This window comes from Scleropages formosus, chromosome 7 (genome assembly GCF_900964775.1).
Source record: "Scleropages formosus chromosome 7, fSclFor1.1, whole genome shotgun sequence".
NCBI lineage: Eukaryota > Metazoa > Chordata > Actinopteri > Osteoglossiformes > Osteoglossidae > Scleropages > Scleropages formosus.
In genome coordinates, this window is record NC_041812.1 from 19,313,039 (window position 1) to 19,328,163 (window position 15,125).

The following is a 15,125-nucleotide window of genomic DNA, read 5'->3' on the forward strand; positions in this document are numbered from 1 at the left end:
CGACCGCGACGTACGCCTGAGGGATCTCTTCGAACGAGTTTCTGGTATTCGTAAATACCCATTTTTACGTAACAAAATTACAACACATGGAAACTTACAAGAAACTTTGCCAGTTTCGGCTTTATTTTTTTAGCAAGAGTTTAGCCCCATCTTGACTGTACTGTTAAAAAAGTGAACTGGCACATCTCTCCCTTCACCAAACCAAAGTGGATATTGCAGCCTTGTCAATAAAGCGAAGGGATGACAACCAGCCCTACCTTTGAGTACAAAGAGTCTCCCTATTCTCCTGAGACATGGCAGAGAATCCACCTTCACTCGTAATATACAAAGGAGAAGTCGTAAAATGACGTCCCCCGAGGGCTGCTCCTCTCTAGCTCGAGGCTCCTGTGGTTCACGTGCTTGACGAACTTGAGCGTTTCCTTGTCCCTGTACACCAGCGCCACGGAGTTGCTCTCCGGAGACACCGTGAGGAGCTGCGAGCCAAAAGGAGACGACAACCGAAATCCAGCCGTCCGACCAGACATCCACCCTCGGGGCTGCTGCTCTTACTGTCACCACCAGACTTGAGCATCTCAACAGCACTTGCCCTTGACTTTCTCCTTGGTGCAGGGCACAGCCCACAATGTTTCAGAGAATCCAATTTAATTTCCACCTGATTTACATGTGAAGCCCCAGGAGATGTTGCTTAATATATCAGCATAATTCATCACGAAAATAATTAAGTTCTGCGGTAGAGCAGAAAGCTGCTCACACAACAGGCTGCATTCTTGACCATCTCCTCAGGGACATCATCCCCTCACAAGTGTACTGTACATAAACGGCGACCGCAGGAGCTCGCGCGATCATCACACTCACCTCTTCATCTTCTCCGCTGGCAATGTAGGACGTGAAGCCTCCAAAATCTGCCTGCCAGCCTGGGAGATGGAAAGCAAGAGAATCATTAAAATCCCTCTCATAAACTCGATCGACTGCTTTCTCCTTCGTGCCTTTCCCAATAACTGCTCGCCATTATTTTGCACCATATGCTGGGTCTCCGCCTTCCTACGCACCCTCACAACCAAAGTAGAGCAGCAGATCCAAGGCAAACTCCATGCTGTCCACGTTCGTGTCATGAATGAGGGTGTAGTCCCCATGTCCCCAGCAACGCAGTTCCCCACGGCAAAGCGGAGTGCTGGGCTCTGGACAGACAGGAAGGTCAGCGGAGGCTCAGCTGGCGAGCCACACGGCAGATGATCTTCATCAAGGTCACGTCACCTCACCCTTGGCACTTTTCTCCTGCTCGCTTTTCTGCCTTTCAGGCGCTGCACGTGGCTCAGGATCAGTTGATCCTGCTGCCCTCTCCTCATCCTTTTCCTCTTCCTCCTCATCTGTGTCATCCCCAGCTGCCATGAAGTGCAGTTTGAGACCAGTGAAGTTGGACAGCAGCAGGAAGAAGGCCTCAGACGATAGCAGCTCCCAGCAAGCACTCACGCACGGGGGCAGGCCCTGCTGCTCTGCCCACCTGTAACTCCTGTACGCAAAACAGGACCATCACTGGTCAGGCTCACACAAGACACCAGGGGGTAGGACAATGGTGATCAGATGGCTCATTGGGTCCTGCACCCAACATCAAACTGTAACAGGTAAGACTGTCACATCACAGCATCCCTCCCATAATGACACACCTCCAGATGTTCCTCCTCCCACTGAGTAATCTATGCTAACAAGGTCAGCATTTTAAATTGCATTTATAGTACATGTATTCATTTAGCTGATACCTGATCTGATCTCCAAAGCGATTTACAGTACTTAAGTTGCTCACAGTGATCTACCCTTCCCCACAGCAAGGTAACTTTTTAATGTATTAATTCAGGGTAAGTACCTTGCCCTGGGTGCTACAGCAGGAGGTGGCATTTGAAACTGGCTCCTTCAAGTCCAAAGGCAGGGGCTCTAGCCACTGCGCTACCTGCCGGCCTTGATATAACTGTATATATGAACATCAGGGACCCAGCATAAAAGCACTAAAAGCACTTCTCCAAGGCTCACCTTTTGTTGGGAGGACCCCTTTTCACCCACTGGATCTCACTCTGCTTCAGAGCTTCATTGACCTGCTCGAACTTGTCCTCCTAAAGGAGAACAGAATGCCACGCCAGGGTGAGCAAACACAAGACGGATCCTCCCCAGGCTGCTCCGGTCAGTGCACAGCAGATGCCTGGCTGACCTTGAGGAAGTTCTTCAGAAGAATCTCTGAACTCTCCTCAAATTCCTCCTGCACCTGGGCCTGGTAGGCCACGTCTAGATAGATGGGGTTGATCCATTCCAACAGCAGTTCCTCCTGAAACAAGGAAAGATTCATGGAGAAGGCTCGAAAATCTTTAAGACCCTCTTCCAACAGCGACACCGAGCAACTGTGCGCTTCCGGACAGTTCCTGGCACACGAGGACACACGGCTGCTAATGAGGAAGGTCCTGTCAGAGTTCTATTTGGAAACTGAGGCACTGAAACATAAAACATAAAAAGGCCTTTTTGCGCATTATATACCCGATTAACAAGACATCACTTTAAATTGGGGGTTCGACTCTGTATAAAATCAAACTGCTGAGTGGAGCAGCGACAACAGGATCCCGACCCACAGCCCATCACTTACATCCCGGGGGAGGTGTGGGCTCCGGGGGGCGGCCGGCTCTATGTAGCGAGGGAGGCGCTCTAGGGAGCGCCCGTGAAACCAGCCACTCACTGACAGGCGGCACTTGTCCTTTGAAAGGACCTCAGCCACCTGGATGGACAAACGGACCAGGACGAGTCGCCTTCAGCAGCAGCAAAGACGGACGCCTCGCTCACCTGGACAGCCGGTCACATACGCACATACGGACACACACGGCGGGGTGGAGACGTGCAAACTCAAAAACGCAGATTTAGCCACATTGAAACCCACATCCTGTCAGCTGTGAGGCACCAGCGCTACCCGCTCCACCGATACGCCGCATAGGAAGAGGAAGTGTGGTGAAAACAAGGCGCCGAAGGCCTGCGTTTCAACAGTGCTGTCCACCTACCTGGTGGAAAGAAACAGGTGACACTTCAAAGAAAATCAGTGTGTTCCAGGAAGGAACCAGCGACTTCACTATGTCTTTCGGCTGGTTGTTTCCTGCAAAGAAATAAAGACAAAAATAGAAAATCCTGCACTGCTAGGTGGGGGAGAAATATAGGGGGACCTCCTGCCTCCCACCCACTCATTCCTCCACGACGATTCCGACCGCTGACGGGAAGCAATACAAGCCAAACTGAAGTGGATTCTGGGAGAGGCAACACCGGCGGAGCAAGTCCATATGCGAGTAAAGATCCAGAAAGCGTCTCTGGTCGACTGACCATCCACGCTGTAAAGGTCCAGGGTGCCACCGTCGCTACTCTCCCAGGGACGGACCAGGTACAGGATGAAGGCTATCCTCCTGCCCTCCAATTCGTCGTCATGACAGAGCAGCACATCTGAAGGAGACAGAGAGAGTCACGTGGCATCACCCTACGCAGGACCCACATGAACACCTACGGCAGCAGCCTAGCGGTCCTAGTCTGAGTAAAACAGAAATTCTGGGCATTTGTTGGTCTGTATCAAACAATAATTACCAAAAACCAAAAAAAGGAATGTTTTAAATTAACATCAGCAGAATAACATCATTCTGGACAATCGAGGACAATGTTGCAATGAATTATGTTTTCGACCCAGGCAGGGATGTCATGTGAAGGAGGACAGATTAAAGAGCGTAAAAACATACGAAGGGGAGGCTCGCGATATGAAATCCAAGCCAAATCCAGCAATACCAAAGTTTGTGCGCTCTCCCAGGAAGCCAGCGCTCCTTACCGGTGTACTCATACTTGGCACAGGAAACGTCCACTACGGGCTCCAGTTCCACAGCAAACACGCTGGACAACCAGAGACGGAACCGCTCGAACAACACGGCCCTGGGGAAGAGCGAGAGTTTCCACAGTCGGCACAGCGACGGACGGACAGACACTGCACTGACGTGGCTCTGCTCAACTGCACTCGAATGCAGCCCTACGGGAATAAACCAGGTCTCCGGCATCACGAAGGAATATCAATCAACCGCAGTCTTTCTCTTCACAGAAAAAAAAACCTCATCATCCCAGTAGAATAACACGACACGACATATTTAAACACTTCTCCAATGCATTCTTACCTCAGTCCAGCAATATGAGCCTCCTTCCGCTTTTTCAGATCATCAGACTATCAGAAAGATAAGCAAGCATTTATTTCACATGATGATTGTTTTCGGGTCACAACTGAATTTATTGTAAACAAACATGCATGGAAAACGTAGACTGTAAAATACCAGCGATGAACTTTTTTTTCACCTGTTTGAATTTGTACAGATCGTTTGACTTTTCGTGAAAGTTTAAATCCAGCAGTTCTTTCTCCAGGTTCTCAAGGAAACCCTCATTTCGGATGAAGTTCTTTATGACGCAGTGTGGAAAAGGACGACAGTCCAGCTCTATGGAACCTAAAAAAAACCAGCGAAGTGAGGAACAGTGAAATTATGAGCGAAGACATCACTTTCAAGCATTGCAACGTCACGGTGTGTGGTACTACGCTACGGTCAAGCAAGGAAGGATGGAGATGATCTCATCTCATGTCACTGACTGACTGAACTTGAAGTTGTGTTTGTAACTGACCATGTGAGAGGTGCTCCTTCTTGAGCCATGCTACTTTCACTCTGTCCCTCACGTCTGTGTCCTCCGTTATTTCAGAAATCTTCGGTGTCTCTTCTCGTTTATCTTTCTTTTTCCCCGTCCCCACGGTCTCTGTATCATTTTTCCTGCGTTTCGAAGTCATTCCAACACATGGACGAGGTGTCGCTATAATTTTGCGTCACAACAGCTTTCCGTAAAAACTACAACTCCCACGAACAAATGCGCCGGAAGTTACGGTTTCGCCGTAGAGCACACCGAACTTAAGACACGCACACGCAGAGTTAGAAACCGCTTATCCCGAGTGGGGTCGCGGTGAAGCGGAGCCTAACCCGACAATGCAAGGCCGAAGGGGGAGGGGACACACCCAGGATGGGACGCCAGTCCGTCGCAAGGTACCCCAAGCGGGACTCGAACCCCACATCCACCCAAGGCTCCCAGCGCCGCACTCCGAAGACATGATTTACTAAATATAAAGACTAAAATATTTACTTCAATTCAATTCAAAACATTACTGTGCAGGAATATTATGTTTTACCATCTTTAGACAAACGCACAGTAGTTACGGTGGGCCGCAAAAGTTATTTTCAGTAACACGTATAGAAATGTAACTAGTATCAACAGGAGTGTAAAGTTGGAAAAGTACAGTTAAGTATGCCATGGTAAAACTAAAAATGCACTACAACAGTGTAACATTTGTAGGCTAGGCTACTGCCCACTTTTCTTCTCAACAATTTATGTCTAAAATAGCCTTAGAACACACACATCTTGTGGTGTGCAAATATGTTGTCATTCGTTCATAACTGGAGCAGTCAAACCTTGCAGGACATCACTGTAACAAAACAAGTCTGGAGACACATTCAGAGCAACAGTGAACACACTGAGCACCAAAAACTGAAATGCCTTCACAAGAAGACTCTTTTATTATAAAAAAAAAAACACGACCTTGAAATTTACAAATTTAAAAAAAAAAAAAAAAAAAACAAAAAAAAAAAACAAAAACTGCACTTTTTTTTTTAAATTTACCATACAAATACATACTCTCCGGGAGAAACGTAAAAAGCAGACTGCTCAGTCACTAAAAAAAAGAACGGCTAAAGAAATTTAAAAACAAAAAGCATCAATCTAAACATTTTACAAACGACATATAAACATTTTAAACGGTTTCAGAACAGCAACGATGACGACCCTGATGAAGACATATTAGCGTGCTGTTTTGGTTCAGTGCTGGATCTGTGTGCTGAGCTACAGCTGTGCTCCTCCAGACCAATATCGAGGACAGCGCTGCACGCTCCACTCAGTTGTAAATAAAGTTGAACCTACAATCATGGAAAGGCAAAACATGCAAACATGAATATAAGCACCTTTCTATGTGACCCTGCTTCTTAGATGTAAAGCTGAGTCTAACAAAACTTGGCCTGACCTGCTGAGCAGCTGTGGGAGACTGGATATGATGGGTCCATATCCTGGGGCATTGTCATACAGCTCAAACAGTGGTGCTGCTACCAGCTTGTAATTCTTAGGGACAGCAAATAGAGCTGTGAAAAACAGAAAATGTATAGCTATTATTATAAAATCAAAGTGTCATGGGACAGCAAGCAGCATAGAAGGTACAACAGGTAGTTTAGTGATTAAGGATACAACATGAGGGCTCCTGGCACTGCACCCTGCATTGGTGTAGTAAATACCTGCAACAGAAAAGTTGTGTCAAAACCCAAGCCAAATACTGATTCATTCTATTCAGGCAAGGACAGTGGGGAGAAAGGGTTGCTTCCATTTAAGAACAGGAGGTCTCTTCATCTCTTTTCGTTTGCATTTTAGATTCAAATGTGGCAAGACACTAAGATGAGAAATTAAATGCTGGTCAAACAATGTTAAAACAACTTAAAAGGGACACTGAAGTAAAACCAATGTGTTCAGGTTCATCCACAGTGTGTGAAAGATGGAGACAGTGCGTTTCACTGATGTATGGATGAGTGACCCAGTAAGCGCCTGCTAAATAAAGTAACGTAATGTAAACCTAAGTATGTTACATACTTCTGACAGGCCTCATTTCATAGGCAGACTGATGCAGAGAATATCACCTTTCTCCTGTAGTTGAACTAGGAAAAGCTTTTTATGCTCCTTGGGTTTGGTGATATGAGCTGGAATATAAGGGTACTGCAAAAAATAAGAGAAAAAGATTTATAAGAACAGCAATCAATAGATCACGACATACCTCTGGCAGAGGCTAGTTTATTCTGACTTTGCGTAGACTAGCATAAATGGGAGGAAGAACCTAGCATGACTATGATGTAACTGTTGCATAGATTTTAAAAGGAAATGTCTCAGTCTAGCTTACAAAAGAATATATTTATACAAATTTCATTTGCGTAAACCATAAAGAAAAATAAATTAAACAAAAGTGCAGATCATTCAATTCAAACCCTAAGTTAAGGATAGCTCTTGACATGTCAAAGACTAGACTGACTAGTTTAAGCTTTGTTTCACAGGTATACAGTGCTGCTAGGAAGTATGTAACGCCAAATAAATTTGCCACATTGGTGTTATGAAATCCTTTTTAATTACAACCAGTTTTTCTAAAGCTTTTTTGGATTTTCTAATGCGAAGTGCTGTTTCGAGGAGATCTATATAGTAATAGAAGTTTAGATCAAGTGTATGGGTAACAAGAAGTGAAAGGGAAATTTACCAGGTGAATAAAAAGTTCAATCAAATATCCACATTACAGGACAAAGCCTGGGAAGCTCTCATGTAAAAAGGTAAGAAAGTTGGAGAGTTTATCAGTACAAATACAGATAGCTTAACACACCATGCCTTCAGCTAAAGAGACCAAAAAAGACTTCATGCAGGAGACCTTACTCAGCTAGTTACAATTTGATGGCTAAGTTAACATACATTGGGATTCACTTATTTTTTGCACATGCTCTGAATCTTTTTTTTTTTAAATATATTTTTGCTCTATTCATGTATTAACTCGTTTAAACACAGAATTTGTAGTTTATAAACCCATACCATTACAAAGCAACAGATTTAAGAAATCCATAGCAAAAATTTGACATTTAAAGAACTGCACTGGGAGGTTCAGATACTACTTCCAAGAGGAACTTTAACAAGAATTCATAGATTACATTACTAAAGGTAATCTTCTCTAACAATTTACCAGATCTAATCATATGAGCACTCAATATCAAGATTTCACCGAAAGGCCAAATTATTCACCTGCGGGGGCTCAAAATTGGGCCGCCACCAGTTTCCGATGCAGTCATCGATCACCCAGTCCTGCTTCACACCATCCTGGCGGCCCAGAATCTAGTGATGAAAGCACTTTTGAAGATAAATGTGATATCTATCAGAGCAACTGCTATTCTCTGGCAAAAATGAAAACTGTTATATGTTCATGACCACCTGTCATAAACAGATCAAATCTGGTTGTCATTGGGCAACATTTGGTTTTGAGCAAGGTGACTATCCAAGTCCTAAGAAAGGGGTAGCAACAGTCAAGCCTAAAAAGGACTGCAATTGGCACCCAAAGAAACATCCCATCAACCTCACAAAGAGCACTGGACACGTTATTTTTTGGTTAAAATACAAGAGTACATATTTTTTACGCACCAAATGATTATCAAGCCCAGGACTCAAGTACAGCATCCAGTGTGTTATCCACTGTGCCATAAATCAAGGGTCTGACGGGGGTACATTTGTTCAATTAATATGCTGCTGTGCCGGCAATGCTTTTTTTGAGTGACTGATTGTATCAGAACTTGTGGTTCACTCTCAGTGTACATGGTACCCAAGAGTCTTTGTGACAATACCGCAAAATTATCATTTCACACCTTCTAACTGGAGGTGCAGCAGACACCAGCTTTACTGCTGGTGAACAATAATTAAATAATTATGCAACTGTACTTTTTTGCTCAGATTTTGAACATAGTAATTATAGCAAAAATGTCAACTAGTTATAAGGAACCAGTTTTTTTCAGATAAACATTTAAGACCATGTTCATTCATATGCTTGTCCATTACTTTCAACAGTGAACATATCTAAGTTTTCCTTGAAGTCAGTAAATGGTAGTGATGACTACAGAATAACTGTCCTGTTCAACAAGAATCCCCTACAGATTCTGCCATTTGCATTTTGTGGGGAAGTAACATAGTAAGTTTTACTTCCACTACAGTGTGTAATCCAACCAGTTCTGAGTTCAGAACTCAGATGAAATGCACACCCTGCCCTTACACCGACAATGTCACAGGTAAGAAGTCCCTGGGATATGTGAAATGGGGCAGCTAAGAGCATAATGGTTAGAGCTGCTGCCTTTGAACCCAGAGGTGATAGGTTGAAATCCCACTTCCAGCTGTAGTACCCTTGACAGAGGTACCTAGCCTAAATTGCTCCAGTACAAAAAAAAATTACCCAGCTGCATGAGCAAATAATTTAAGAGTGCAAGTCGCTTTGGAGAAAAGTGTCAGCTAAATGAATAATTGCAAGTGTAACCAAAATAAATGAACTACGCATAAAGCTAAGGCAGCTCTACCATCTCACAATTGCACACAGGCTTCACACAGCTGGATCAATACCTCAGTCATGAGTCGCTTCAGTCCTTCCACCTCATCTTCACCAGGATTCAATTCTCCTCCAGGTCTGTATTATACAAACAACACAAGCAAGAGGGCAATGCTGTGATTCTCTATTCATGACTGAATCCAATTCTTACGATATCCATCCATTAGAGTAACCACTTGACCAGTGCAGTGACATGTGGCGGAAATCAAGAACCTATCCCAGCAGAATAGAGTGTGAGGCATGGTAAACCCTGAATGGAATTAATGGGATCACCTCTAAAACAAGGAGGACATGCAACAGTGTGAAGGACTGCAACAGAGGCAAAAACTGTATGACTGGTTCCTTACTACCTCCAGACTCTCATATCTCTTTCCTCCTCTTAATGTAACCTCTGCTTGCCTGCAATTTGCATGTCCTCTCCCCAACCACAAAGGAAAAGAATAGAATGCTCATCCTCTTTTCTTGCTCCCAAGCTGTGGTATGGGTTTCCACTCAACAGTAGGTGTGTGCTACTGGTCTTCTGACTTTTAACCACCTTTTGCAGTCCTATCTCATGACTCGTTATCTTGGAGCAGTTTTACTTTCCCTCTTACTCTGGAACTTCATTCAATAACTTACCTTTGTCTGTAAATTGTTCTTCTTGCAATTCTTTATAAGTTTTCTTTAATCCAGAGGATTACATGTACTTTAGTTGTAGCTTGAGTTTATATTAGTTTCAGTACAATATTCCATACACATTGACATGTGAATATTTGGCAACCTTGTAAGCACTTTTGCTTTGTACAATTATAACCATGTAAGTTGCCTTAGAAAAATTCAGCAACCAGATAAAAAATATTAACCCTGAATCACCCTGGATGAGGTAAGTCTGATACTTCTTCCACGCTGTTCTGCAATGCTGAACAAGACTCGCTTTTCCCCCCACTCACAACTTGAAGAAGGTGGTCCCAAGCTGCAGTAGCAGCACATGTGGCAGCCGATGCTCATGCACAATGAGCACACCCTCCACTGTGCGCCTCATGCCTAGCTTCTCGAACTCCTCGCGCATGCGCTGGAAGCGTGCAGCCACTGAGCTGTCCTTCTCATACAGGGGCTCCTTGGTGCCAAATGTGTAGTTTGTCAATGGATACCTGTACACAGCAACAACAAATAAACAACACTTTCATATAAAAGGATAAACGGTTTGGTCAACATCACACAGTCTCATGAAATAAGGAATAATCTTAGATACACAGTAATAAACATTACACTTAACTTTATACAGCCCTTTTAAAAAGACCTTTTGAAAACTCTTCACAGTGAAAGGCAAGATAAACGAAGTACAATGATAAAAGAAAAATAAATAATAAAAACAAGCATAATAAAATGTGACAACATTGATGTAAATAACAAAAGTCAACACAATAACAAAGAGAGGATAAAGAAACAATGAATGAGGGAAAAGGGAGCAGTCGAGTGCGTTATTTATCTAAAGATGACGGACTTAAGTCTGGATTAAAGGATCTTTGAGAAGGAGAATCTCTGACAGTCTTGGGAAGCAACTGCCACAGTTTTGTGGGGGTAGCAGGAGTAAGTGACTTTGAGGGACATGTAACACACCAGAGTAACATAAACAAAGATTTTGAACGTGGGAAGAGCCCGAGATTGGAAGCCAGTACAGGGATTCTAAAACATGTGTGATGTTGTCATTTGCTCAGAACCTGGTCTGAATGATAGCCTTTGAATTATGAACATACTGGAGCTTTTCTGAGGTGAAGTTCGAGGCCCCAGCAAGAAGAGCATTGCAGCAGTCAATTGCGGTGAACACGATTGCGTTTACTAGCTTTTCGGCAAAATGAAAACATCGCACGGGATGCAGCCAGGCTAAACTTCTAAAGTGAAAAATTGAGGCTTTAAGAACACTCAAGACAAGTGAATCATAAGTGAGCTAAGGATTAATTAGTACTCCTAGACTTTAAATTTAGAGTGAAACTCAAGTACTATACCAAGAAATGGACTCAGCGTTTCATTTAAGTGTTAGATGCCAAGAATATGGACCTCGGTGTATTCGCTGCTGGGATGATGTAAAGGTTTGAAATCACCAAGGATTTCATCTGTAATGCAAATGAACAGTGCTCAACCATTTTACTATGCACTTAACCATGGATGTAGAGTTGCAGCTTAAGGATATCTCAAGCCATGAGATTTTAAATGTGAACAATTCATTAATTGGGAGCAAATGAGACAAATAGCAGACGGCTTAGTATCAAACCTTGAAGAACACCACATTTTTATTATTATCTCCAACTTCAGGAGTGAAAGAGTTAGGAGGGACAAGATGTGAACCATGAGAACTGGAGGTAGCCTAGGGCCTAGTAGAGTCAGACTGCACAGCAGCAGCAGCAGCAACCGAGAAACCGACTCAGTCGGCGACTGCAAGAATTTTTATGCTGCGTGCCGTGCGTATTTTGTTTGTGTGTGTGTGAGCGTGGCCACATTTCGAGGGTGAGTGGAAGCGCCGCGGTGCTGCGGACTCCAGGCCGTGTTTGAGTGCGGAAGGAGGGAAGCAAGGAGGGAAGCAAGGAGGAGGACTCACAGGTTGATGGTTCTCTCCAGGGTGAGCGCTTTGCTCGGTGGACTCACGTACTTGTTGCTGAACTGATTCACCCCGCCGCGGGGCCACCCGGCGGAGGAGCGGTTGGGAGAAACGACCGACATACCTTTACAAAGCAAAAAAATAACGAGGGCTACCCGCTGAAACAAGACCTCCTTTAATTCAGTATCAATTCAAGGAGAAAACAGTCAGTGTAAGATCACAATTCTTCCATCGCGCTACTGAGACAAACAACATCCGGGTCACAAAGGAACAAGACTGCTTTACGGCGCTACGTTTTACGGCACTACGCTTTACGGCGACATATCGGCTTACGGCTATGTACTCCTGAGAGCTGGCGAAAATATTAGGGTCAAGTTTGTTATCCAGGCACTATTCCCACACATGTGGTATCATTGAAAAGGAAAGAATTTATTGTATTATGTGCATTATGACTCACCTTTTTGGCACTAACAGGTTGAGAGGTAAACTTGAAAATATGTCTTCTCTGAAGCGGAGAAAAAAGAAAGACTGGGTCGAGGATATATGCTATGGATGTATTCCATCTCAGAAATTATTTAATGAACATTCATTCACGATACACAGGAAAATATGTTATACCCTATCATATGCGCAGTTTTCAACAGCTGCACACAAGGACCCAGTCCGCCCACCACCCTAAAACCACGCATGGAGAACAACACCCAGCATGGCCAGCATACATACATTTTCATGCCCTGAAACCAACATTTAATTGGTTTATATTAATAAAATTCAAGAAACCACGGTCAGGATTTTCATGTTATCCCATTCCTGAGATTGAACAGGGGGGGTGGAAATGACAACATTACAGAAAAACGTCACAACGCTTCCTTCCATCACAATATTCACTGACACGCTTCCGGGAACAGTTACTCAACCTTTGGGACTTCAGAGTGACGTAACAGCTTTACACTCAGCTTAAGAACACTTTGTATCTTACATTACGTTGTCAGAATGTACCGTTGTTACGCTGTAAGTCCTGCTTTGACAAGAGCAGAATACAAAATAAAACTTAGAAATACTTTACAATATTAGAAAAAAATCAAAAAGACTCACAAAAACTACATAAAATACAATTAATCTATATATTAATATTAACCAAATTTCTCATTTCACTGGTGAACATGTTATTTCTGTTATGGATCAAAGAGCCTTATTGTACAAATGGCTAATCTTGGCGAAATCAGATTTTGCTCTCTTGCGTTAGCCCAGAATGTTCCGTCTCCTGCTTGCGTTTCCTGAAGGCGAAGGCGTACAGGAAAGGGTTGATGCAGCAATTAATGAACGTGAGAGCTTGAGTGATGCCCCAGCTGGTCTCGCAGATGGCGTCGAGGGCTTTGTGTTCGAGCAAAGCAGCCGTGACGCCCAAGATGTTGACGACATGAACGGGGCTCCAGAAGATGAAGAACGTGACCACGATGCTCGTCACGAGGGTGGTGAGTCTTTGGCTGCTGAAGAAGACGCTTCTGTTTACCTTCGTATGAAGGCAGCAGTAAGAGGAGACAAGGATGGCGAACGGGATGACGAACCCCCACAACGTCTCCATGAGCAAGGTGCCCGCTTTCTGCCCGGACGAGATGTATTTCCACCGACACTTCTTCTCCTCCCCGACCACGTCTGACAGAACGATGCCCGGCGAGGCCAAAATCGCTGCCAGCGCCCACAGGCCAGAGAGCACCAGCTTTTCGCCAACTCCACGCAGTTTCAGCCACTGTCTGGGGTACAGCACAGCCAGGTAGCGCTGCACGCTCATCAGAGTCACGGTCCACACGCTGCAGTACAGGCTGCCGATGATCACGTACGAGAAGAACCTGCAGGCTTCGATCCCGAACTGCCAGCCACGCAGCCAGCTGTGCACCCATACGGGCAGCGTGCAGAGGGACAGGATGTCGGCCACGGCCAGGTTCAGAATCAGCTTCAGGGTGAAGTTGGAATCCCTGTTCTTCAGCTTGCGAGCCACCACCACGATCACTGCCAGGTTGCCGCTAATTCCCACCAGGCAACATATCCCTGCCACCGCACTTGCGGTCACGGTAGAGGCGCTAACTCCGGGGGTAGCGGAGGTGGAGGAGTTGGACTGATTCATGATCTGGAATTCACGGAACGGTAATAAAACAAGGAACATGAGGACAGGCTTATAAAAGTACATATTGCATTATAGCGTGACGAAATCGAGGTGGTTCCCTCTGTCGATTTCAACTTCTCCTTTTTGGCGTCGGGAGTAAACTCGCTTTTAAAGGTTTAACGTTAATTCCGTTTACCTTGGGGCGAGTTATATAAGCGCACGATTAACTTTGCAATGTGCCCCAGTGACAGAAGAGAGTTCCCAGCATGTTGTAGATGGCAAGATTGTTTATAGGACACCTTTGTTAAGGGTGACCTTCCCATTTATACAGCAGAGTATTCTTCCTGAATCAGCGTAAGGTAAGAATATGGTAATCAGGTGCGCTTTAAGTCCTCGAGGAAATACACATGGCCATTTAGACTCATTAACCTCTTTGAGATATTGGGGAAAAGGCAAGTGCTGCAGAAGGTGAGTGAGATAGTCCTGGAATGCTGTAGAAATGTAAAACAGGAAGGATGAGGTTTGCAGACATCTTTTTTTTTTTTTTATCTCTGAATGGTGTGAGGTTTATGCGTATTGGGTAAATGTTGCTTCATAGCTTCCTTCTCAAATAGCTCATTTCCAATAGACCACAGAGATGCAAGGTTGTAAATTTCACCAACTCATCAAATGACTCCAAAAAATCCTTTCTAAGGGTTTTTCCTCTGGTTGTTTTGACCAGTGTCCCTTGAATATGAACAGCATGGTATATTTCCTGCTTCTGGTTTCATTCTGCTTACTCTACTAGATTTATACTGGGCAGTGGGCAGCTTAGTGATCATCTGAACGTTTCTGATTAAAATCCCACTCTTTGCTGTGGTTTTCTTGGTCAAGGTATTTACTCTGAACTGAACACCCTCGTTCTTAAATGGGTGAGTAATTGCAAATTTGAATATCTATCGTTGGAAAATTGCCGTGGGTAAAGGAGTTGGATACGAATGTTAAAAATGATGAATATTCCAAGCTGTATTTTTCAGTTCCTAATTTTTGGTTTAGTCATTTACTAAAAAGCTCCAGTAATACCTGCTTTGCTGCAACAAAAAATAAGCAGGCTAACAAAAGTTACAAGGCCATATCTAAAGCTGAATGCCATAATTAAAAGATTTAAAGTCACATATTTCTTGTTCCGGGGTGTGGTGGTGCAGTGGGTTGGACCACAGTCCTGC

The 15,125-nt window shown here is 44.2% G+C and overlaps 3 protein-coding genes across 4 annotated transcripts; all 3 read right to left on the bottom strand.

The window, feature by feature from the left end:
- Positions 1 to 94: 94 nt before the first annotated feature.
- Positions 95 to 5,003, bottom strand: ogfod1 (2-oxoglutarate and iron-dependent oxygenase domain containing 1). Its single transcript, XM_018726613.2, has 13 exons — positions 4,666 to 5,003; positions 4,348 to 4,493; positions 4,173 to 4,219; positions 3,836 to 3,936; positions 3,346 to 3,462; positions 3,033 to 3,124; positions 2,627 to 2,755; positions 2,201 to 2,314; positions 2,026 to 2,105; positions 1,260 to 1,510; positions 1,050 to 1,178; positions 856 to 914; positions 95 to 473 (listed from the first exon to the last, which is right to left on the bottom strand). The coding sequence occupies exons 1-13, from the start codon at positions 4,823 to 4,825 to the stop codon at positions 312 to 314; spliced, it is 1,587 nt and encodes a 528-aa protein (XP_018582129.1). The 5' UTR covers positions 4,826 to 5,003; the 3' UTR covers positions 95 to 311.
- A 654-nt stretch (positions 5,004 to 5,657) lies between these two features.
- nudt21 (nudix hydrolase 21) lies at positions 5,658 to 12,264 on the bottom strand. Of its 2 annotated transcripts, XM_018726671.2 has the most exons (7): positions 11,817 to 12,264; positions 10,171 to 10,371; positions 9,256 to 9,319; positions 7,900 to 7,989; positions 6,765 to 6,840; positions 6,104 to 6,218; positions 5,658 to 5,999 (listed from the first exon to the last, which is right to left on the bottom strand). In XM_018726671.2, exons 1-7 carry the CDS (start codon positions 11,936 to 11,938, stop codon positions 5,978 to 5,980), a joined length of 690 nt encoding a protein of 229 aa, XP_018582187.1. In that variant the 5' UTR covers positions 11,939 to 12,264; the 3' UTR covers positions 5,658 to 5,977. The 2 variants fall into 2 exon arrangements, with proteins under 2 accessions (XP_018582187.1, XP_018582188.1); XM_018726672.2 differs by lacking the exon at positions 5,658 to 5,999 and having other exon boundaries at positions 6,136 to 6,368.
- An 87-nt stretch (positions 12,265 to 12,351) lies between these two features.
- LOC108918992 (leukotriene B4 receptor 1-like) lies at positions 12,352 to 14,414 on the bottom strand. Its single transcript, XM_018726670.2, has one exon. It carries the CDS (start codon positions 14,002 to 14,004, stop codon positions 13,039 to 13,041), a length of 966 nt encoding a protein of 321 aa, XP_018582186.1. The 5' UTR covers positions 14,005 to 14,414; the 3' UTR covers positions 12,352 to 13,038.
- Positions 14,415 to 15,125: the final 711 nt, after the last annotated feature.

Excerpts from the sequence above, each read along its gene's own strand:
- LOC108918992 (XM_018726670.2), bottom strand. The coding sequence starts at position 14,004 with ATGTACTTTTATAAGCCTGTCCTCATGTTCCTTGTTTTATTACCGTTC.
- nudt21 (XM_018726671.2), bottom strand. The coding sequence starts at position 11,938 with ATGTCGGTCGTTTCTCCCAACCGCTCCTCCGCCGGGTGGCCCCGCGGC. Across the intron at positions 9,320-10,170 it reads GGGACCACCTTCTTCAAGTT|ACCTGGAGGAGAATTGAATC; the intron begins GTGAGTGGGGGG and ends TGTATAATACAG. Across the intron at positions 6,219-6,764 it reads AGTTCAACTACAGGAGAAAG|CTCTATTTGCTGTCCCTAAG; the intron begins GTGATATTCTCT and ends TGTTTTTCACAG.
- ogfod1 (XM_018726613.2), bottom strand. The coding sequence starts at position 4,825 with ATGACTTCGAAACGCAGGAAAAATGATACAGAGACCGTGGGGACGGGG. Across the intron at positions 3,937-4,172 it reads GCTCATATTGCTGGACTGAG|GGCCGTGTTGTTCGAGCGGT; the intron begins GTAAGAATGCAT and ends GCTCTTCCCCAG. Across the intron at positions 474-855 it reads CCAGCGGAGAAGATGAAGAG|CTCCTCACGGTGTCTCCGGA; the intron begins GTGAGTGTGATG and ends TTTGGCTCGCAG.